This window comes from Zingiber officinale, chromosome 11B (assembly GCF_018446385.1).
Source record: "Zingiber officinale cultivar Zhangliang chromosome 11B, Zo_v1.1, whole genome shotgun sequence".
Taxonomy (NCBI): Eukaryota; Viridiplantae; Streptophyta; class Magnoliopsida; order Zingiberales; family Zingiberaceae; genus Zingiber; species Zingiber officinale.
In genome coordinates this window covers 67,426,298-67,452,456 of record NC_056007.1, presented here as the reverse complement: position 1 = coordinate 67,452,456, position 26,159 = coordinate 67,426,298, and the positions used below count along the sequence as shown (strand labels likewise).

Here is a 26,159-nt window from a genome sequence, read left to right as displayed (position 1 = left end):
ATGCCGAAAGCGTATGCTTCTGATCATGTTGTGAAGGCGGTAGAGGATGAAGATGATGACGATTTCGTCACCAATGAGGTGAAGCGGCGTCTGAAGGAGCTGAGGAAGAACAGCTTCATGGTGCTCATACCTGAAGAAGGATATCCAGAAGAGGAAGAGGGGGGAGGGAGCAGCTCGAGCGGGTGGAGGGAGTCGGAAGAGGGTGGCGATGCTCCATGGTGCACGTTTAATGCAATTTATGCTAAGTACACGGAGCGGATGACGTTCTTTGACAAGCTGATGGTCAAGAGTCTCAAAGAAGCTGGTATGCTCTGCTGTTAGCCAAAATTATAATTCTTGATCCATTTCTTAGAAGATCAACTCATTTTATGATTTTTTTTTCTCGCGCATTGCCTGATCTATTCTGTAATTACTTTCCTCAAATCTGCTCGGTTGTCAATGCAAAAAGTCTGACGCTTAGATATATTTTATTAGTAGTAATTTTGTATCAGCATATTTCTGTTTAGTCCTTTCATTGTTATAAGCTAATTTTTCTCTAGTGAAATATGCAATGGGATGTAGATAGGTCACTAAGATTTTTTCTTGATGAAACCTATATTATATGCTGTTTTAAGCTTATGGAACACACAACATTATAGGATCGTTGGGTGCTTCAAAACATTCACAAAGCTCTTTGTCAAAGAAGTTGTATATGAACCTGCTTAACCTCCCTATCAAGGCACAAAATGGACATTGTGATGGCAATGAAATTCTTAGAAGTCAGCAGGAAGATAGCCCTTGTGAGAATCTTGAAGCTGCTTATGTTTCACAAGTTTGTTTAAGTTGGGAGATTCTCCATAATCATTTTCAGATAGTTTTTTTCTTTCTAAATATGATTATCTACATGAATTTTTAAAATAAATTGTTGCTGCAAGAATTGAAAATGAGAAATTTGACATTGATGTTCTTTCTAAATTAAACTTACCTTTTTCAACTCAAGAAATTCTATAGCCTCATGTGTCTGGTTGGTAACTTGTGTTTACTGTCATATGTTGATGAATGGCCTAAAAACCACTTCTATTTCTACCTTGAGATATTATGATAGTTTGTTGGGTTTTGATCAGGTTGTTGAAGTACCAAATGTCAGCTGGGATGATATTGGTGGGCTGGAAAATGTCAAGAGGGAACTGCAAGAGGTAGTTTGCTAGATATGTTTGAGGTTTTATGTCCACCAAGTGTGATTTTTTCTTTCTGATGGTGATATTCTAGGACTTCTACAGCATGTATATTTCTTCTGTAGTTAAGTAGACCAAATGATACTTTTGTTTTCAAACTCTAAGGGCCTTTTGATCATCTTAAATTTCTGCAAGGCATTTTGAAAAAGTAGGTAAAAATTTTAGGGATTAACATGAAGATGTTGAATATTTACTTGCATTATATATCACAGTGCTCTTTGTAATAGTCTGTAGTGTGTAGAAAACTAATTGTTCATACAAGAAATGTTTGAGATATTTCTAGGCCATCAACAAAATTAAAGATCATCTTTCCTATCATACTAAAAATGTATTTTAGAAACTGCTGAAAATCACATGTCATAAAAAGAGGGAAAAAGATCACATGTCATATTTTCTAGGCCATCAACAAAATTAAAGATCTTGCCGTAAGCATAGAGGGAAAAAGTCTTGAAGAGAAGAAATCCTTGCTGGCTAAATGTGCAGCTACTACACGTTCTTCAAAGTTAATTGGTGGTGAGAAGGAGTTTTTTGCAAACATGGTTGTGGAGGCTATCCTTACAATTGGCAATGATGATAGGCTTAATTTGATTGGGATAAAAAAGGTTAAGCTTGTATTTCTAACATTCTTAACCAGTTCAGTTGATTTGGATTTCATATTACAATTTTTATACTTAATGGTAGATTGGTAGTACTTGTATACTGCCCCTGTGTTATGTGACGCTAACTATATAGATTTACCATTTTTCAAGTGAAGAACTATTTTCACAAATTTGACTAACTTTGATATTGCCCAACGAGGAAGAAGGAGAGCAGATTGTGTTGTTCGCTACTGTCGGTGAATAGGGTTTGATTTCTTCTCTTCTGGAGGTGTCCACCTCTCGATCTCTCATTTTCGTGTCGACCACAAGTTCCCACCTCTCGATCTGTTTCTTCTCTTCTGGAGGTGTCCAGTGTAAGCTTAGGGTTTGTTGTTGTTCGAGCTGATGCTTTCTCTAGATTTCGACTGTATTTGTGTGGCTAATCACAGTGATTTTGCAGAGTGAAACAAATCTTGTGCTATAATCTCTCTTATGGTTACCAGAAGATTCCTCCTTTCAGCAACAATCATTTATATGAATCCTTCCGAGACTTCATCTAAAGACTTCTTTTTTCTCGTCGGCAACATTAATCTTTCACTAATACATGTTTTGGCATATTGTCTTTCTTTTCTGCATCAAAATCATTTATTTGGTCGCTGTCAGTTCCTAAATTAGGCTAGCTTCACTTAGAAAATTCTATCATTTCACTGCATATTTTTTTGTTCTGTTCTATTTGCTCAACTGCGTTAGATCCCAATAGATCCCAGTGCTCTCATGGGCTCTGTGTAAACAAATATTTCTTTTTCTTTTCCAATTTGGAGCTAGTGTGCTATTATGCTTTCATTTTGTTTGAAGAAAGCTATACTAAAAACAGGGCAACCTATTAATCCTTCATGTCTTTTTCTTGCTATGAAGGGCTTCTTCCCCTCTGAATGAACTACAGCATGGACTCCATTAAGGAAAAATATTATGGCAGCAGGTGAGTCTCTCTCCTACAATATAGTGTGGTCCTATGTGGTTGTTTATAAGTTAAGATTCTCAATTAATTTAATCTCTTTTTTCAGTGGTTATTGCCTTCTTGACTTTGCCAAATGTAGATGTCAAGCTGCTTCTAATTTATTGATCCTACAGTGATTAGACCAGGTTTCTAGCTTATCTGTTTGTAGACTTTAAAACATTTTATCCAACTTGCTAATGCACCAATCAAACTTTAAGACATCACCATCTTATGAATTCTTTAAAACGTAAACTGTGTTTTATATGTTTTCCTTCTTTTATTCTCCAATCAGGATTGAGTGTAGACTGTTTAAGGATCATATGCAGAACATGTCTTTGTCTCCTCATGCTGGTCATGGGATTCCTACACAGTCCTTTGAGGAAAATCAAGGGGGCAGAAATTAATAGATGCCAGGAAATAGGTGATAGTATTGGAAATATGTTGTCAACATGTAAGTTTTTTGGCTTCTTTTCTTACCTTTGTTGAAACATGGATGTATTTTGATGTGGCAATACAATTCCCACTGATTATATGCATGAAGGGCCTTGAAAATGTATAATGTGGAGGCGGGAAGGAAAGGGAAAAAACAACCAACATGGGTAGTTGTCAAGGTATGTCCTTTTGATTAGCAACTGTTTCACTATCCTCGAAGGAGTTATTCCAATATTTCTTTTCTAACATAGGCTCCTCAACAACCGGATGCGGAGTAATGTGGTTTTTATATCATGCGATATATGAAAGATATAATTGAAAATTTTGGAGTTGACTACAAGGATTCACTTCCAGTAATGGTAATAATACAATATCTTCCATTTTGCATATAAGCCCTAAAGAAAATTTATTGCATTTTCCAACACTACTTCAGTATCATATTCGTTGCTCTAGTTGTTGCACTTAGGGTTTATGAATCCAACAAAAAGTGTTTTGGGATTTTCTTGATTTTTTTTTAAGAGACCTTACCGTTCAAAGATTACATTGATCAGTTGCATGCACTAAAGACAGTGGGACAAGAATACATATCCTCTCTTGTTTCCCTATTTCAAGTAATTTCTATGTGATTAATTACCACTTCATTCTTTTATGATATGATCTACACATGCACATTATAAACAATATACAATAAGCAATGATGATATATGGTGAATTTACTTCTTTACTTATTTCTTGTTTTACTTGATGTATTATTGAGCATCCTCATCCATATATTATAGGTCTTGAAATTATATACAGTTATATATTGACCACAATATTAGTAATTTGATTATCAAGTTGATCTCATAGTTCTGTTGGTTCTAAAGGAAATTTATTCTTTGTCACTTTTTATATGTACAAGAGTTTTGGATTGTTTAGGGGAGAGAATTACAAGTCAGAAAAGCTCAAGTTCTTTAGTGGATATATACAGTTGTTTGTTTCACCTTTCTTGATCTCAATGCACACCAATCCCTTAGTTTAGGGAGGTAGTTCATTTTGTTGAATTGTTGTTACAAATTAATCCCTTATATTTATGTGATAATTGATGAATGTTTCTTTTTTTAAGCATTTCAGTTAGTCATCTTGTTACCTAGTGCCCTTACTGCTTTTTCAACTATGACTTTTGGTCTTGGTTTACTAATATATTATTTATGTGTTTTAACAGTTTACAAATCTCAAGTACTCCAGAGTTGAAATTGATGAAGTGCGGTTCGAGTGGGCTGAATGCATGCTAGATTACATTTGAAGTGCGGTTCTACCTTGATATGTTGTTAAAAGAATGTTCTACCTTGATTCTGATATCTATTAGCTTTTGATGTAAAAAGAATGTTTGTGTATTTTATGGATACTGTTGTAAGAAGATTATTTATGTAATTTGTGAATATTTGTGTATTTTATGGATACTGTTGAATGAAGAATATTTGTGTAATTTGTGAATATTTGTGTATTTTTTTGGTTACTATCGGTTTTTCATTGTTTTGGAAATCAAATTTGTGCTATTAAAAAATACATATATTACATCGGTTTTCCACCGTTGCAAAATCGATGTTATTAACTAATTTTACATCGGTCGTAGATCACTGCCAAAACTGGTGTTATTAACATATAATATTACATCGATTTTACACCGTTGATGAAACGGTGTCATTAAGTGATACTACACTGGTTAATAACCGAATCGAATACCGATGTCGTTAAGTGATACTACACCGGTTTTAACCCGATGTCTAAAATGACAGACCTTTTACATCGGCTTCATAGACATCGGTCGAAAATGTAATAGACACCGGTGGAAAACCGATGTCTATGAGGGTTTTTGTTGTAGTGAAGGCTGATGTAGTAAAACGTCAAAAGTAAAAGTATCAAGACACTACGGTGAGATCGTAGTGGCAAGTACCTCTTAGGATAGTTTAGGAGTCACTTATCAGAAGTCGAGATTTAATCCCAACTAACTACACCTGGTACACCCCAACAGAATGGTGTAGTAGAAGGTATAAGACTCTTAAGGAAATGAGTAGATTGATGATGAGTTATTCAAAAAATTACCAAATTCATTTTAAGGATATATTCTGGAAACGGAAGTGAACATAGTACCTTCCAAATTCAGAACTCTCTACTCATATAGAATTGCTGAATAGGCGTAAGCCTATTTTGAAGCATATTCGGATTCGGGTAGTCCAGCACATATGCTGAAGAGAGACAATGATAAGTTGGATAGGAATTCACTTGTTTGTAGGTTATCCTAGAGAAATGAAAGTAGGTTTATAGTCTTAAAAATCAGAAGGTCATTGTTAGCATCAATGACCGATTTTTAGAAAAGGACTATGTAATAAACCACGAGCCCATAAGTAAATTTGTTCTTAAGGAAATAATAAAGGACATGTCTAATCTAGTACCAACTGTACAAGATGAAATATCACAAGAAACTCCAACACGTATCACAAATGATACACAATTACAGAAAGTGTCTCGTCATAGTGGGAGGGTTGTTAAGCAACCTAAGAGATTCATGTTTTGGGAGAGTTTTTGGACCTGATCCCTGGTGAACATGAACCTGATTCCCAGACATATGACGAAGCACTCCAAGATAAAGATACAACATCTTTGTAAAGAGTAATGAATACAGAATTAGAATATATGTATTCTAATAAAATCTGGGAGCTTATAGAACCACCAAATGGTGTAAAAGCTATTTGGTGTAAATAGGTCTACAATAGGAAAAGAGGGATAGATTGGAAGGTGGAAACTTCCAAAGCAAGGCTTGTTGAAAAGGGAAACCTTTTACCGGTAGTCATGTTTTAGTCTATCCGGATTCTTTTATCTATTACTGCTCATATGGACTATGAGATTTGGCAAATGGATGACAAGACAGTTTTCCTTAATGGAAGTCTTGAAGGAAATATCCATATAAAGCAACCAGTAAGGTTTATTGCAAAAGGCAAAGAACATCTTGTGTGCAAGCTCAATCAGTCTATGGACTGAAGCATAGCTTCAAGGTCTTGGACATCTGGTCTAATGAAGTAATCCAGACCTATGGATTTATTCAGTGTCCAGATGAGTCTTGTGTATACAAGTAGTGTGATGGAAGCGTGGTGGTATTTCTTGTATTATACGTAGATGACATTTTTGGTAGTTGGAAACAATATCAAAGTGTTGTCGGAAGTAAGGGTATGGTTGTCCAAACAATTTGGTATGAAGGACTTGGGAGAATGCATATATTCTTGGGATCAAAGGGATCGCAAGAAAAGAATATATTTTACTTATCCCAAGCTTCATAAATCGAAACAATCTTAGCTCGTTTTAGCATGCAGAACTCCAAGAAAGGTTTCTTACCTTTTAGGCATGAAGTAGCTTTATCTAAAGAGATGTCTCAGAAGACATCAAAGGAAATAAAGGACATGAAGGCAGTTCCTTATGCTTCGGCTGTAGGAAGTCTAATGTATGCAATGCTATGTACAAGACTGGATATCTGTTTTATCATGGGCATGGTTAGCAGATATCAAAGTAGCTCTGGACAAGGACATTTGTCTGCGGTAAAGCATATATTGAAGTACCTTAGAGGCACTAGAGATTATATGCTAGCTTACAAGGCAGATAATTTGGTCCCTGTGGGTTGCACGGATTTTAACCTCCAATCAGATAGGGACAATAGTAAGTCGACCTCGGGGTTTTGTGTTTACTTTAGGAGGTAAAGTCATAACTATGGAAGAGTGATAAACAAAAGTGTTTTTTTCGGACTCAACCATAGAAGCTAAGTAAGTGGCAGCCTCTGAGGCAGTCATAGAAGCTGAATGACTCAGTAACCTCAATATGGACTTAGATATGATTTCTGGTTTGTCCAAAGATTATTACAGTTTATTGTAATAATAGTGGTGTAGTAGCAAACTCGAAGAAACCATGAGTCCATAAGGCAAGTAAACACAATAGAGCGCAAGTACCAACCAATACGAGAAATCGTATAAACGAGGAGAAGTTGTTGCTGCCTAGATTGCATCAGGTGATGACCTATAGATCCTTTCACTAAGGTCCTTAAGGCAAGAGTTTTTTATGGGCATGTTGAAGGGTTGGGAATCAGATGTATGGCTGCATTTATGGCAGCATAGTCTTTTAGTATAAGTGGAAGATTGTTAGGATGTATACTAAAAGCCTAGCTTTTGATATAAACATTTATAAGAATCACATTGGTCAAGTGTCTACATTTATATATACCAAATGTAGATGTTCAATTAATTTATATTGTAGATAACATAATGTGTGGTGTCACACACAGAAGATCGTGTTATCGGTTCTTTATAAATTATAAACAGTAGCTCACGACCAAGATGGAAAAGAACAAACCATTGGAAGCTCGTAGTGTAATTAGGTATTAGTTTATCTTAAATATATAATTACACTAGTACACTTAGAGTGTATTGAGTAGGACCATTAGAGGTCGTTTCTTTTTATACTGACTTTATAAAGGAATAAAGACCTCAGTTATTATGGAAGTGTGTGCTCTTAATCCTAATATAATAACAAGCACATATATTTGATATTTATTTCTTTAATTTATCAATGGGTGAGATTTAGTTCGATAAATCAATAAGCCCGATAAGTTGGAAAATGATATCACTTATAGTGTGTGTTGTTGATTATAGAAGAAAACTGTGTCCTAGTGATCTAGGTTGATAATGTCCCTAAGAGGAGCTCATAAGGATTGTCATGTTAAACCCTGCAGGTGGACTTAATCCGACATGACGATAAGGTTGAGTGGTACTACTCTTGGACTAAGATATTAATTAAATGAGTTGTTAGTAACTCACTTAATTAGTGGGCATTCGACATCTTAAACACAGGGAGACTAACACACTCATAATAAGAAGGAGCCCAAAAATGTAATTTGGGATTCGTGCGGTAGTTCAATAATAGTTCTTTAGTGGAATGAATTATTATTGATGAAATTAAGTTATGTATTCGGGGCGAACACGGGATGCTTAATTTCATCGGGAGACCAAAACCAATTCCTCCTCTCGGTCCCTATCGTAGCCTCTTGTATATAGAGATTTATACCCACCAGATACTCACCTTCTTACCCAACCTATAGGGGCCGGCCAAGCTAAGCTTGAAGCTCAAGCTTAGGGTCGGCCAAGCCTAAAGGTTGAGCCTTAAGGTGGTCGGCCAATAGCTTGGAGCCCAAGCTTAGGTGGACGGCCACATCATATTAATAAAGGATGTTTATTAAAATTATTTCTCATGTGGATATCATAGTTTTAAAAGAGAGTTTAAAATTTAAAATTTTCCTTTTATAGCTTTCTACAAAAGATTAAGAAAAGATTTGAAATTTTTCCTTATTTGTAGATTGAAATGAGATTTTATTTTTGAGAAAACTTTCCTTTTTAACCATGTTCATGATTTAAAAGAAAGTTTAAAAATTAAATATCTCTTTTATAAGTTTCTACAAGAGATTAAGAAAAGATTTGATATCTTTCCTTATTTGTAGATTGAAAGAGATTTTAATTTTTTAGAGATAACTTTCTTTTTATCCACATGTTTAAAAGAAAGATTTTAATTTATAAAATTTCCTTTTTACTAACCAATCATGAAGGCATAAAAATTATTGGAGAAATTTTTATAAATTTCCGGAAGCAAATAAGGAAGTTTTAATTTTTATTTAAAATTTTATTTGCTTGGAGATTTTTAGTGTGGCCGGCCATATGAATTGAGAAAATAAAATTGATTTTGAATTAATTAAATTTTCTTTTTCATGGCAAAAGAATTAAGGAAGTTTTTATGAAAATTTCCTTATTTGCCAAGACCAAGGATTATAAAAGAGGGGGTAGAGGTGCCTTCATGGTGAACGACTCTATTTCTTTTTCTCTCCCTCTCTTCCTTGGTGTGGCCGGCCAACATCTCTTTCTCTTTTCTCTTCTCTCCACTTTGTGGTCGAACCACATCTTTTTCTTGGAGTCCTTGTGGTGGCCAGATCTTGCTTGGAGAAGAAGGAGAGAAAAGGAGACGATATTTCTAGCATCCCTTGGAGCTTGGTGGTGGCCGAACCTCTTCATCCTTGGAAGAGATTTTGGTGGCCGAAACCTAGAAGGAAGAAGAAGGTGCTTGGTGGTTCTCATCTCGAAAGATCGTTGCCCACACAACGTCCGAGGTTAGAAGAGGAATACGGTAGAAGATCAAGAGGTTATTTTGCTTACAAAGAAAGGTATAACTAGTAATTGTTTTCCGCATCATACTAGTTTTCTTTGTATAGTTATTTATGGAAATACCAAACACAAGAGGCATATGATTCTAGAGTTTTCGAAATAGTTTTTTTTTGAGTTTGTGTTTTCTTCTTTTTCGAATTTGTGATTCGATTGTTCTTTTTGGTTAACCTAGAGTTATTTAAGGAAATAAATATTAGCTTTCCTTAAAAGGCTTTACCTAGGCGGTGGTGGTTGCTCCCATATCCAAGAAGGACATGTGCCTCGTCATGCAGTCCTGAAAGCCAATTTTGGAAATTAATATTTATGGAATTAATAACTTAGGTAGATTTGAATCAATAGTGTTAAGTTCCGCTTGCGATTCAAATCTAAACCATTAAGAACAAATAAGTTAAATTTGGAATCAATGATGTTAAGTTCCGTCTGTGATTCCTAATTTAACTTCTAAAGAACACAATAGGTTATTTAAGGAAAGGTTCGACACTTGTATAAAAATTTTTGTACAATAGAACCGGTACGATTTTCTTAGGACTAACCAACAGATCGAACCTATGGATCAGTTGACCGAACCAATCAATATTAATGGAGCAGTAAATGAAGATCACGACAAATCTCGATGAACAGGGAAGGAGCCTGTTCGGTCGACCAGAAAATGGGATCGGTCGACCGAACCATGAGCAGTTAATGCCAGAAGCTCGATCTAGCGTCAGACTCCAGTCAAGAAGGAAGGGAGCTGGTTCGGTCGACTAAACAGAGGGATCGATCAACCGAACGTGCATTACACCTATAAAAAGAGGCTCGAGGTTTGAGGCTGGAACAACCCTTACTGATCATTCAAAAGGCTCTCTCTGCACAAGCTACACGTGCTACAAGTTCTCTACAAGTTACTCCGTCCGGAAGTAACGACCGAGCTACTATTTCTACTTTCTTGTCGGTATATCATTTCTTAAGCTTGCATTGTATTATTTCATTAGTAAGATAGTAGGGTGTTACTATCTTGCTCACTTGTACATTCTGCTTCTTTCCGAGGATTTCGGGAAGAAGGGTTATAGTGGATTGCTCATCGGTGCGATCAAGGATCGCGGGCCTTCGAGTAGGAGTCGACCTAGACTCCGAAAGAAGTAAACAAACTTGTCTATTTACTTTCCACTGTGCACGACTCTGATTTAAAAATAAAAGAGAAGTTTTAAAAAAGGCGCGATATTCACCCCCCCCCCCTCCTTTATCGCACTCATTCGATCTATCAGTTATTTCTCCCATAACACTTATTATTTAATTATTATTTGGGTGTCGTATTTTACATTCTCCCTCACTAATAAAAATTTGGTCCCCAAATTTACTTCTCACTTAGGGATCCTCATCCAAAGATAACCACCATGTAACATACTCATATACCACTCCATCCAAGCATCATGAATAAATCTCCAACCGTAAGGGATGAATCTGTGGGTTATGAGCTCACCATGCTTTCACTACTCTACATCGTTATCTAGCCAACAGTGGGTAAATCAACTACATCCGAAATCCATAATGCACTCTATCAGCAGATCCTCTATCATCAATTTAGTGCACTAGACTGTTCATCTGTCTGAGGCTGAAAACCCCTACTACAACAAAGCTCCATACTCACAATCTACTACAAACTCTACCAGAAACGTGAGGTGAATCACGGATCTCAATCTGATACAATACTCATAGATATACCATAAAGTTCGGTGATCTCTTTACAGTATAACCCTACTAATCAATTCAAAGAATTTGTCCTACGAATCGATCGAAAGGAAGTAAATTAATCAACCAAACAACAATTACCCAAATCGTATCATATCTTCTCCATGTCCCAGGGTAGCCTCATAACAAAGTCCATCATATCATGCTCCCATTTCCATTCTGGTATCTGAATCTACCATAACAATCCTGCTAGTCTCTGATATTCAGCTTCCACTTACTGACATACTAGACATCAAACCACAAAATCCACGATATCTTTCTTCATGTCATTCGACCTATCGGAACGTTTCAAGTCTCTATACATCGGGTGTCACCCGAATGTATCACAAATCCATATCGAGGTGTTTCCTGCAGTAACTCCTCCCCATGCTACATCAAAACTGCACCAAACCTCTAGGTACGATACATCTATGTAGAGTACAAATCCTCCAACACTAGAAAGTAAAACTAAGACGGGTGCAGTTATCAGCTTTTGTTTCAACTCTTGAAACTGATCTCCTAAGCATCAATCCAGGAAAGTTCCATACCCTTCCTAGGCAGCGCAGTCAACGACATAACAATACTAGAGAAACTCTCAACCAATCTCCGGTAATATCCAGTCAGACCAAGAAAACTACAAATCTCTTGTATAGACTACAACTACTCCCAACTGATAACAACCTATATCTTCTGTGGATCCACTGATATGCTCTTGCTGGAAACAATGTGTCCCCAAAAATACCACAGAAGATAGCCCATCATACGCATTTGCTAAACTACGGTTAGAAATGTTCTCGTCGAAGCATCTCTAGAACTATGCGAAGATAGCGTTTGTGATCCACCTTGGATCGGGCATAATCAAGTATTGTCACTAAAGACCATATCAACTAATCCAAATACCCTAAGAATACCGAATTCATTGAGTCCATGGAAATATCTAGGGCACTGTAAGCCTAAATGACAATATCAAGGACTCAGCATCTGTACAACAGACATACTCAAAAGTAAGATCACTAGCAATAAGTCTATAATCTGATTATCAACTAAAATCACCAACTCCATAAATATCAAGACATTCTACTCCTCGTATCACTATCAACATCAAGCATCAAATAATAGATCATCAAGTCACATATCCACTAATAGAGTATCTGAAAGTCAGATATTACAACATTTAGATGTTGTGTAAGAGGATATCCACCAGTAAACCATCAGGAATCAACATATCACAATATCTGATCTCACAATATCCATCAATATCAAATCATCCTCAATCATCAATCAAACCTAATAGCCTCCTACACAAAGGCATCCATCTTTCAACACTCACTGCCAACAAACTTAAATACATATCCACCATGGTTCAACATTGCACGTCCATGTTGTACCACTACAGGAATTATCTCTAGTGGGAAAATCCATTATCGTATATCTTTTGTGAGACAGACCAGTCATGAACTCACCAATCTAATTTTCCACTGATCCACTCTCATCATGAGCTACAATCAAGATGTAGAAATATATCACCATCCTATCAAAAGTGTAGCACAACTGAAATCCAAGGGTGTCCTGATGATTAGGAAAAAAGTCAATCTCCAAATGGTAGAAGTATGGTCAATACATAAGATATGAGTATGAAAACTCTACTAATCTTATTCAAAACCAGAGAGTATGTCGAATCTTATTCCTTTCAAATACTCAAAAATCCACAGTAAAGGAATGACAATCTAAAGTCCAAAGGGTTACTCAACCTCCTGACTAAGAGTCTACCCATCAGAGAACATCACCACAAATCTCATAATCATACCCGTAAGATGTCCTCCGATAACTGTCGATAAAAGATCGAATATCTGATCTGAATTATAGACTTCAAGACCTGTATGTAGTAAATGATCATGTGGTTAAGATCTTGAGCTACTTATGGAAACAATGTTAGTTGAGTCAACTAACCATTGTCTTGTAACGCATCCGACTATGATTGCTCCACCTGAGGTTTAGTAACCTCTTTTGCTGAAAAATGCACCCACGGGAAGAGGAGCACTATTAACAAATAGATAACCGACATAACTGTCAGTCGATGCTTTACTCCTCATAAATCATCGTCAGATATTTTCACTTAATAACAGCTCAATTTCATAGGTGTTAATCAACTAACACCATGTTCTCCACATAATTACAGGTCATACATCTCTAGGTATCATCGAGGATATCTAATCATATCCAATCGGTCCATGAGTCAAGATCTCCCATGAAAGAACATTAGGTGAGTCGGCTAACCATCGCCTTATAAACCGTTATACCACGATTCCTCCTTTTTAGGTTCAAAACTCCTAACAAGCTGTACAGAAGGAGGTAGAGAAATACTATCTCTCTAGAGCATCTCAAAATCATCAACAAAAAATGCTCTGCTCCCATAAGTAGTCTTCTGCATCTTCCTTCACGTGGTGCCTGGTCACGTAAAGGATACACAACTAGCATCATCTTTTCTTTACCAGTACAAGTCATATATCTGAATGTACTCACCAAGTTATATAACCAAGTAATGGTTATATCCCGTAAGTGTTAAGCAGGTAGCATTACACTTTTCCAAACCAGTGGGGTCATCTATCTCAATGTACCTTTAAAGCTATCCAACCAGGTACAGACAGCCCATGGTCAAAGTACCCATAGAATAGGATACATCGATTCTCTACAGACTAGTCTAGCCAACAATGGTTTGCGGCTAACTCAGTCAATTCTACGTCTGTACAAATCATGAACTCAAATGTGTCTTCTAGGTTATCTAACCAAACACGAATAACCCAAAGGTCAGAATCTTCATGAAATATAGTAAGTCGGTCTCCTACTGACCGAGCTAATAGAAGTAACTCAGTACTCTACTAACTACACCAACAAGAATGGATCAGTCTTCCACTGATCAAGTCAACAAAGGTAAATCGGTCTTCTACTAATCGAAACAACAAAAGTAAATTGGTCCTCTACGAACCGAACCCACTAGGTTAAATCGATCCTCTACTGCCCAAGTGAATAAGAGTAAATCGGTTCTCTACTAACCGAAGCAAGATGATATTTAGCAGATACAGTACACTGCCAAACTAGTGATAATAGATACTAATAATACTGGTGGTATGGTAAAAGAAATCCCATGAGACTGTAATTCCTAATCTCTAGTAGTGTTTGATGGATCTAACTAATGACTGACATAACACAAGTCATTCATGGTATTAACAACTAGTCAAGTAACAACAGAAGTATATGATAACAATATACAACATACCTCCCATAGCTTGGAGATTCTTACCGCTGTTTGGTCACAAAACTCAAAAAGTCACATCGAGAAACCAAATCACGAAAATCCAAAACACAGAAAATAGGCCTCGTAAACATGTGACTCTGATACCAATAAATTGTCACGCTCCCAGAGGAGTCCCTATCGACAAAATTTCGACAGCATCTCCCCTATACCGGTGATAATCTGAAGCATATATACATACATCCACAAGCATACTCATCAGCAATATACAACAGCCCACACGACTGGATGAAAATACAACCACACAGTTTAATAGCAGCTCACACGGCTGGAAGTAAACACAACCACGCAGTTTAATAGATAGCCCACATGGCTGTAACATAAACACGACGAAAATCACAAAATAAGGAACATAAAACACACCAAACAACTAACTGCGAGCCAGCCTGACTTGACACGATAACTACATCAATTCAAGTACAAGATATCACAAAACTAAACTCCATATAAAAGATACAAATACAAGAACAAGTACGAAACCAATAATGCAAATGGAAGTACTAACGGAATGAGAAGCTCGATATGACATGGGACTGGCGGACAAGATCTCCAGGCGACTCCATAAATCCTTTACCTGCTACCTGATGAAATAAACTAGTTTATGGGGTGATGAGTGCCAGGACTCAGCGGATAATAGACAGATAGTGCATGAACATAATAAGGAACTAGAGATACAAGGTATACAGTCTCGTAGGAAAAATAGCAGATACTACAGTGATATCAAAATAAGTGTCCATACTTGAAACAATATCCTAGGTTAGTAATAGAAGGTCAGGTGTAGCAAAGACCTGCTACAGTACAGCTCATAACTACATAGGTTTCATGTAAGGTATATACATGTTAACAATAGGTAAGCCAGTGTCTAAACATATACCACAGGTATATATCTCAACCTATGTAAACATATCAGCATAAGTAAGCATCAGCAGCATAAATTAGCAACAACAGCATAAGTAAGCAACAATATCAGCAGGTATAATAATAACAGCGTATGCATGGATGGTCACTCCCGCCCACCCCTCTGCACCATGACCCCTATATGGTCGAGAGGCCGGGTCAGTGACAGACTGTATACCACTCCAGCTACCACTACTCTCGAGTGTCCGAGGGGACAGTTGCATAGTAGCTAACTAGCTACGTCTGCAATGAGGGTCCCTGCTGCTCGCAACTTCAGTTATCACTATCCATGAGTAAGCGAGTGGGAGCACGACAGGACAAACAACACACTCCAGCTACCACTACCCATGAGTTGCCGAGTGTGCAGCTCTGGCCAACGACCCTCTCAATCACAAGGGAGACATGGTCGCCAACATGCATATAATGACATGATACGTAAAATGCAACAGTCATCATATATATATATGAAGTTAGCATGCTCAGTAAGGTGTGTAAATAACAACATTAAAGCAAGTAAGCATGGTATCTAGTATCCATATATTCAATATCTAATATCTAGTATCTGGTATATAGTATTCGCTAAATATCATAGATAGCAACGAGAGACTGTATAGATATGGAAATGAGTTTCTCAAAGATTGAGTGGATAAGTATCAAGCACAGGAAAAATACGAGTGGAGTCAAGATAAATACAGGAATTTTCCGAAAATATAGCTCATGCACTAAGATCAATGTACTAAAGAGACAAAGCAGGAAGTGCCCACCTTTATATGTCAATCGTGCTAAATAATCCCACATCGATAGGCTCGTCTAGAATCAACGTCCTGCAAATCACATGATATACGATTTAGTTAATCACATATACAACAATTATCTAAATCCAAGACCCAAACTAATTAGGGAAACCGAAATCAAAACATGATCATCGCTTAGCCCCCACAGTATATTTAGGTCTCGATAAAACAATTCTCCAACATAATCCGATACAAATCCATAACCACCAAACCATCATAGAAATATAACCAAAACTCCATACATAGCTTACCTTGAATCAAAGTCCCCAATCCAGATCTAAAATCTTCACATTTCACATGCCCAATTGAATTTACAATCCAAGCACACTTAAACAGAACAATCTAACATAAGAATTAAAGAGGGCTACCTTGAAAAGAAACTAAACCAACAAAGGAGCAATGATCTGATGCATATACCTCATCAATGATATGATGGAACTGCTCCTTATCAACTAGAAATCCAATTGGGCGGTAGAAGCAAGGTCAAGCTCACGGCCAAAACAAAGGCAGTTAGCAGATGAGTATGAGACGGTGAAGCCACTATTGGAGCTCATCCTCGCAACTCACACGGAGAAGTGGATCGGCAGCATCTGAAAGTATTCGACAACACTGATCGGAATAAGGTCTGGTGGTGGCTGCACAATGAAGAAGGATAGGCGATGATTGACAACTGATATTTGCAATCGACTGGTGGTTAGGGTGCTTTAGCTGGAACCTGTCGATGACCGACCATGAGTCCACTGTGTCGGGATCATACCAAGGACTTGGGTAGACCATCGACGGTGGGTTGGCATCTCCGGTAATGGTGCAAGGTGAGTGATCGGAGGGGAATGAGAGATCGCGAGGAAAGGATCAGGGAAATGAGGCTCGGGTGGAGAATGTTTAGGTAAAGGCATCAATTAGGTCAGCCGTGGTGAAGAAAGGGGGTCGACACCGTCGAACCCTCGCAACGGCGATGGTTGTGGCGTCGTCGGTCAGGTGGCACGGGTGTCGGCCGGCGATGTCGAGTAGAGACGCGAGAGGGGAAGGAGAAGGATCAGAGAATAGAAGAGGAATGTGATTAGGGCATGTCTTATAAACTTTGTTTAGTTAATTAAACTATAAGTTAATTCTTCAATCAACTCCCACTAAAAGGGTATTCCAAACAAGCTTTCCCCTAGTCCAATCAATTCATCTCCTTTAAATTAGTTATACGGACTCCGTTTAAATCCTGAAAAATTTCTAAAAATTTTTGAAAAATCCAATAAGGTTATTTCTCCAATAACACTTATTATTTAATTATTATTTGGGTGCCGTATTTTACAAAGTATCATCTACATCCTCAAAGGTTTAAGAAGAAGTCAAGATGGATGAAGAAGAGGTCTTGGAAGTAGTCAACCTTGCTAGCACCCCCATCGAAGTGAAGTCAAAGAACCACATTATTTACTTTGGGTGCACTGAGAAGGGACACTACAAGAGTAGGTATCCAATGGGTAAGAAGAAGGTAAGTCCTAAACTCATTCAAGTGTTTTAGACACTAATATCAGTTGTTGGAAAGGAGCAAAGGAGAAGGAGTATATTAGATGTTTTACATGTGGTGAAATGGGACACTACCACACAAAATACCCAAAGAAGGGAAATCTCAAGAAGTTGTAGCCTTTGAAGAAATGGGAGAAGAAGAGAAACTCAAGTCAAGGGGGATCTTCAAGGGTAAGGGAGGTATATACCCTAATTTGAAATATAATTCAAATTGTTAGTTTCTCATATATGCTAGGAGAAATGCTTTTGCTAATCATAGTATGCCCATGCACAATTTTAGCTTTAGATATCATGATAGAAGTAGGCTAAATTTTGAAATTAACCCTAAGATACCTATGCATGATAGACCTAAACAAGTTAGTATTAGTACCCCAAGGTAGTTTTGATATGATCAACTAAGTCAGGTTAGGTCCTGTTGGTTTTTAACCCCGTGTCTAAGTGTGCAAGAACTTAGGAGCACAGGAAGTCGAGCGAAAGACGCAGCTAGCGAGAAGGATAGCACGGGAGAGAGCGGATGGGCTTGGTACATCCGAGGGACGAGGTGTTGCGAAAGAGTACACAAGCGAACAAGAAGAAGGCACATGAAATTTCCGAGGGACGAGAAATCAGAGAGCAAGATTGCTCAAAGGCTAAAAGTTGGGTTCGGGTGAACTCTATTCCAGAAGACCGAGATCACCTAAGTGGAGCCAGAGCCGGAACGGAAGACCCGGACCCAAGCGAGCAAAGCCGGAGCAAGAACTCGGACCAAACAATTAACTTATTGTTAACTTAGGTCTGAGCGCTCGAGCCAGAATTTTTATCTGGATCGCATCAAACGCGATCCGTTGCAATGAGGATAAAGTTTTATCCCCCTTTAGGAACCTGGAACTCTTCCAGGTGCTCCGACCAGGGGTATAAATATAGCCCTGGTCCCAAAAGCCTAGACACAACACTGAGAATACAATAGAACACTTGTAAACAATTTTTTTTGTCTAGCTTCGTATTTTTAGTACTTCAACTATTGTAAAGAGGCTTCTCCGATTAAAGGAGAATTTAATGCGCTTTTCATCTTCCTTGGATTAACAACCTCCCCGGTTGTAACCAAGTAATTTCTTTGTACATCTTCTTTTTTTAGTTTCTTATAATTATTTTTATGCAAGTATTAATTTTGATAAAGCTGTCAAGTTCGAGGAAGGTTGTTTTTCTTTGTAAGGCTATTCACCCCCTCCCCCCCTCTAGACGACCGCCAAGGGTCCTAACAAGTGGTATCAGAGCCAAGTTCACTTCAGGAGAATTAATCGTCGAATGAAACACAATAAATGGTTGGAGCTAGCATCTATCCACCGAAGTTCGAGGGGGAATTTGCGTTTTGAAGACGTCGAATGGAGGTATTTTTTAAAACTGATTTTAATATTTTGCTAACAATTAATTATGGTTTTGATAGGCCCAAATGCAAAGAAGGAAAAGAACTTGAGGAGTATCAATGGACTAAAGAGCAGCGCAACAACTTCATGTCTAATGGTAAGGCTACGTTTCACCTTCTCAACATTCTGCCTACTCAGGATTTCGACAGAATCGTCAAATACCAAAGTGCAAAAGAATTTTAGGAAAAGTTCTTGAAGCTCCACGAAGAATTGAAAGAAGCCGAATCCAACTCCTTGATGAACACTGAATCGTCATCAGAAGAATCTGAAACTGAGGAACTTACCGGAACAGCTCTAATAGTCGAATACCTAACTAAAGACAAAGAAACCTCTTCCGAGATGAGCATCGATGAAGGGGGAGAATCTTCGGAGGAAAGCTACGATGAAGGGGGAGCATCAGAATATGAGGTAAGTCAAGTGCATGTCTTATCTCCTGAAAAGTCATTTAAATTTATTAAGATTCTTTCCAAAGATTTAGTAAAATTAGAAAAAGAAAATATATACTTGAAAAGACAATTAGCTTATATATACCCCTTAAATTTGTTTGATAATTTTAAATTATAAAATAATAAATTAAAAATACAAATCGAAAGTTTGAAAAATGAACATGCATGTTTGAAAATGAATAACTTTTAAAAAACAAAATTTAGAAAATATAGAAGGCTAAACTGGTATATTAAAAAACACCAGGGACAAATTAGAAAAGTCCCCAGAAGTTATATACCTCCCAAATTTTTAATGAAGCTAATAGATATGAACTTGTACTGGTTTCCAAAATCATATTTAGGTTAACTATTTTTTTGAACTTAGGGCTTTTCAGAAAGAATAATAAATGTTTAAATTTTTTAAGAGACTTTGTCTAGAAGTGGTTGATGATCCAATAATCAAAAAAGCATAGTGCCTCGCTACATCCTGGAAGTCAATTACTCAATTGAATGTTTAATTGACTTACTGTGAAGCATTCAACTAATATTTCAAATTTTTTGTTAAAAAAAATTATTTAAAAAGGATTTAATCATTAAAATTTGTTTAAAGTTTTTTTTAACGGTTTTTGAAATTTTTGAAGTAGTCAAAATGTATTTTTTTTAAAAAAAAAATTACCAAAAATTTTCTTATTTTTTTCCCTTAGACTTTTTAGACCTTCTAAGTTATATGTTTAACGTATCCCACTTTTAATGTAATTAAAAGGAGGAATAGTAAAGATTAAGTTTAGGAGAAGGGTAGTACAATTTTAATTTTACTAAAGGAATCATCAGTAAAGGAATCCTCACTGACTCTGACATTGTGTCCAATCTGACTACATGCATAGAAAAAATCTAGGAGATGTTCATAGACAAAAAAAAGGACCATGACATGTTCTATTCCCTCCCCAACTCCAACGCTGACTCCCTTCATAAGAGGAGTAGTAATATTGAGATTAATTCTTGTTCATGTAAATTGGCCAATGAAATTGCCACCCTCTTCTAAATCAATCTCTTCGATATCTTCAAGTTGGGGAACCAATCTGGTGCATCACGTTCATGAATTCCACCGGGATATTGTAACACCAAACCCAAAAGGACTTCTTATCAAAGTCATGGCTGCATAACACAACAAATCTCTCCAGTTCTTTATACCAAGTAGTTAAAGAAATTTCATGACCCTTCTCTCAGTATATGTTTCTGATCCGTGGCTGACTTGAAATCGAAAACAAAGATGCTATAGGGCTAACAATGACTTGAAATCGAAAACAAAGATGCTAGGGCTAACAATGTCTATTTCCACTCGATGTAGAGTTTGCAAAAAGCATTGCATTTGTTATTTAAAAAGTTGTCTATGTTGACTGCCTTCACCAGCATATGGTATAGAGTATATGCCATAATTTCATCTTTGCAATCAGTATGCCATCTTATCAGGATTCATACTATTAATAAAAATCATGTCCAGTATCCCAAGAAGCAAGATCGGTTGATGATCTTACATGGGATATCTCTAGACCCGACCCCGGGCCGGGTCTGGCCCGAACCCGGCCCGGGCCCGTAACCGGGTCAACGGGCCGGTTGCCCGTTGACCCGGTTCGCCGGGTCGAACCGGAACCGGCCCGTCGCCGGTTAACCGGCGGTTCGTAGCCATTGGGAGGGTTTTTAGGTATTTTTTCAGCGGTTAGGATCATTTGATCGTTTTTGATCAATGGCTATGATTTAGTGTCGTTACTATCAAAACTCTATAAATAGAGAGCTTATTTCATCATTTTTCACACATCTTCTCTACTCTTAATCTCATTTTCGTATTCTCTAATCTCTCGCTTTCGTTTCAATTACAATGGAAGGAGGCCGCGGAGGTGCATCATCTCGAGCTCGGAAGGAAAGCAAATAATGAATCCGCGGGAGGAGGACCCCAACATTCAATCCACGATGATGAGATCGGCTTACAATCCGACACCGACACACAAGTGAAATTACTTCTAAGGTTCGGGAACTTCCTCCTCTAAAGTCTTCTATTTTTACTAAACATTTTGAGAAGGTCACTCTTCCGTCGGGAGAAATGCGTGCAAAATGTAAGCACTGCAATGCTTCCTACAAATTCCAAGCCGGCGGCAGCTATGGGTCGTTGAAACGACATGTAGAAACGAAGCACCCGACGGAATATGGACTCGACCGTTCTCAAACACAATTATCAAGATTTTCTTCAACTAGCGGTAGTACCGATTCCGGTTTATTTTTATATTCGGATAATAAATTAAGAGAATCATTAGCTAAATTTGTTTCCGTAGAACATCTTTCTTTTAGTTTTGGATCTAAATGCACATTTGAAGATTTTTGTAAAGAATCTCTTAATCCATGTGCTAAACGTGTTCCTAGGACTACACTTACTCGTACAATTAAAAAATTAGTAAAACAAGGAAAAAAGAATTTAATTGATGAATTTAGTAAATTAGATAATAAAATTTCTTTATGTTCCGATATTTGGAGTGATCATTGGCAAACACATTCGTATATGGGTGTGACTTGCCATTGGATCGATAACTCTTGGAATCTCCAAAAAAGATTATTAGCTTATAGAGTTTTTGATGAATCACATAATGCTCATAATATCGCGCAATTATTATGTTTAATTTTAGAAGAATATGGTTTAACTCATAAAATATTTTCAATATCATTAGATAATGCTAGTTCTAATACCGCTTGTATAGATGATCTAAAATTTGTTTGTCAACCTATTATTGGAGGTTTATTTTTTCATATTCGTTGTGTATGCCATGTTTTAAATTTATGTGTTCAAGATGGTTTAAAAATTTTAGAAAGTTATATTAAACCAATTAGAATTGTAATTTCTTATTTATGGTCTCATCCATCTATAATGAAACAATGGGGTAGGTTTTGTAAAATTAATAGAATGAGACCTAAAAAATTTCCACGTGATGTACCAACACGTTGGAATTCAACATACCAATTATTACAAGATTCATTTCAATATAAAGAATTATTATGTTCATTTTTTGCACAAAACACTAATACTAATATATATTTATTTTCACAACAATGGAATATTTGTAGTAGTATTTATGAAATTTTAAAAGTATTTAATGATGCAACCGAACAACTTTCGCGTGTTTATTATCCTATTGCTCAATTAGTTTTAGAAAATTTTTCTAATATAGTATTAGTTTTAAATGAACATATTAATAATGAATCTTTATCTCCTTGCATCTTAGCTATGAAAACTAAATGGGAAAAATATTTTTATTTAATTCCTGAAATTTATTTAATTGCATTTGCTTTAGATCCTAGATTTAAATTAGAAGTTTTACAAGAAATGTTAACTTTATATTATGATGCTTTAATTCCAATTAAAGATTCTTCTTCCTTGATCCATTAATATTATATATAATGTTAGAATTTATTTATATGATATTTATAATCAATATTATGCAAAATATGGAACACAAATTAATATTTCGAAATTCAACAAACTACTAGTAGTAATTTAAAACTTACAAAAGCACAACTCTTATTAAAAGAACGGACAAAAGCGTCCAGAGGATCCTCAAGTTCCACACAGGAACTTGAGAATTATTACGACTTCTTTTGATTTTAATGAAGCGGATAGCGAAAACTTGATATCTTAAAGTGGTGGTCACGAAGGCTCAAAGCTTTCCGTTCTCTCGTGATCGCAAAAGAAATTTTAGCTTGTCCAGTGTCAATTGTTGTTGTGGAGCAGACGTTCAGTGTCGGCGGCAACATATTAGATGAACGACGATCAACTTTGTCTCGACTCATTGGAAGCCCAAGCATTCTGGGCGATTGGACCGAGCGGAGAAAAGAATCCAAGGAATGCAACTTTCGGATAGCGAAGTTGAAGATTTTGATACTGAAGGAACAAATACGACAGGAGAAATGGAAGTGAATGAAAATGTAAAAGGATAAAATGTAAAAGAACTACGTGGCTTTGATTCCCTAAAGGGATACGTAGGCAACTTAAATAAGTCTTTTTTAATAAATTTTAATTTCTAATTTTAATGTTTAATGTTTAATTTTAATTTTAATTTTTATTAACATATTAATCTTGAACCGTGATGAACTGACGGTTCTGAACCGTGAACCGTAACAGTCTTGGGCGGTTAAGGTTAAGGGGATTCCGAACCGTCGAACCGTCGGTTCCGAACCGTGGTCAGGTCTAGATATCTCCATCGAAATCCTAGGTCTCCACGGTAACCCTACCCGTGAAAAATTTTGTAAAGATAACTTTTTTTATTGTCTGATTAATAATGCTTCACATCATTTATTTTTATTTGTAAAAATCCTTTAATTCTTAATAGATCTCACTTAATCTAATATTGAGAGATTCTCCAATCACTAATTACATTTGTACGCAAGCTTAACACAAAAATGATGAATTTTATCATTTTTCCTACATTTAAAATAGTTTTTAATATTAATTTTTTTATTTACTTAAAAGAAATTAATACACTAATTTACTCGTACCCTTATTCAAATCTATAAAAATCAATTTTCAACAACTTAATATTTTCTTATTTACATGGACATATAAATCTTGATCAAAAACTATGTATCATATATAGTTTATAAATTTTTATCGGACAAAATAAAATATATTATCATTAGAGGCAATATCTATTTGTTAAAACATACTTATCGTTGCTTCAACATCAACGCCGATCAAGCTCCACTGTTGTTAATTCAACTCTCGGCCGAACAAGCAAACAGAAGACAAACAACAGTCCCTTTCCTCCTGCCACGTGGCGAACACGGAGCCACAAACCTCCCTTGTTATCATTCTAATCCCCCTTAATTAATCATGATTAACAAATAGTTAAATCCTCCCAAAACTATCGCCGACGCCATCCTCACTCGCCTCGCACGTGCCGACGCCGTCATCACCATCGGCCTTACGGGGGCAATTTCGTCCAGATGTGCATTTATAAATGGCGCACTGAGCGAACCCTCTCTCTCTCAACAAGAGTCTTGTCGATCGCGCACGATTTCGTCCACCGAAGACCCGAAACGCGCGGCGATGACGAAGGTCCACCCCAACGCCTCTCCGGCGGTTCCACCCAGTTATGAATCGGAATCTCCTGTGTGGCGGCGGAGGAAGCCGGCAGGCGTGGTCTTTACAGTGTGGCGGAAGTCGCTCCTCTTTAACGGGAATGGGTTCACGGTGTTCGATGCCAAGGGAAATTTGGTGTTTCGAGTCGAAAACTACTCGGCTGGGAGTAGAAATGAGTTCGTTCTCATGGACGCCGCCGGCAAGCCGCTGCTTACCATCCGGAGAAAGGTATTTTTTTTATAAAAAAAAGGGAGCATCTTGTTTTAGTGCAATGGATTTCCTGTCGGTCAATTTAGATTTTATCACGATCGGTTTCTGTTCGGAAATCAGAACTTGAGGGATTAAGTGGAATTGCCATGAAAAAATATATCCATCTGTTAAATTTTTAGCCTTTTTGGCGTTCATGTGGTTTCTTGAGCTCTATTTATTTCCTGTTGGATCGTTTTTATGCCGCAGCATGTTCTGAATTCATAGATACTTGACCTGTTTTAAAGCTGTGCAGAACCCAACAAATTTTAAGTTCTTACGTTGCTTTTGTTATCTGAATTTTAGATTGTTTCTGAAAAAAAAAATTACAGAGAGCTTTTTCGCCTGTGTGTGCGGCTGTTGTTAATGTATATTATGAAGTCTGATGGCTTTAAAGAAGATCATGCGATAGGTGTTCTGGAGTAGTTCAAAGGATCTGTTTTTACACTAAAAACTATGGTGTGATTATGAATTGGTTTGACAAAGACACAAAGTACAAGTTTGGAACATTTCTCATGCATTTGTGCATCTTTGACAAAAGTGTGTTGTGCTAGTGTCATAAGTTATGGTTTCTGATATCATTATACCATGCAGAAGCTGAGTCTTGGAGATCACTGGCTGATTTACAATGGTGATGAGAGCGCCAATCCTCAGTTTGCCGTCAAGAAGCACAAGAACCTCTGGCTCTCAAAGGGGATGGCACGAGTGACTCCATGCACTTCTGGTGCCAAGGCATGCCTCACCTATGACATCGAGGGCTCTTACTCAGAGCGATGCTGCGCCATCTATGACCACAACAGACAGCAGATGGCGGAGATCAAGAGAAAGGAATCTGCCCAAGGCATTGCCCTTGGCCTTGATGTCTTCCGACTGATCGTGGAGCTAGAATTCGACTCATCTCTCACTATGGCCATCGTGATAATTCTCGATCAAATGTTTGGATTCAGAAGATTCCTTTCCAGAGGTTAAAGCTAAAGCTTCTCCGGCTGTTGTGCTTGTATTTTATCAGGTTGTTACTTATTGCTCTCTCCTCAAGTTTGTAACCACAGAACAGAAGAGCCAAAATAACAGAGTGAAAGAAGGTGACTTCTTGTATGTGCATAAGATGAGAGGAACAAGTGACAAACAATGAGCGCAAAGAAAGTAAAAAAGCACCGTGTTTGTATTGCTCCTCTGTAAAATACCGAAAATAGGCGAATATTAATAAAGGAATTTTCCGGGATTTTTGGAAATTTTCCGGGAATTTTTCGGAGCTCGTATGGACAAGTTAACGGGGATAA

At 37.1% G+C, this 26,159-nt stretch overlaps 1 protein-coding gene across 1 annotated transcript; it reads left to right on the top strand.

Moving 5' to 3' along the window:
• Positions 1-26,131, top strand: LOC122033985. Its single transcript, XM_042593124.1, has 5 exons — positions 1-304; positions 639-853; positions 1,104-1,175; positions 24,400-24,861; positions 25,474-26,131. Exons 1-5 carry the CDS (start codon positions 1-3, stop codon positions 25,846-25,848), a joined length of 1,428 nt encoding a protein of 475 aa, XP_042449058.1. The 3' UTR covers positions 25,849-26,131.
• The last annotated feature ends 28 nt before the right edge of the window (positions 26,132-26,159 follow it).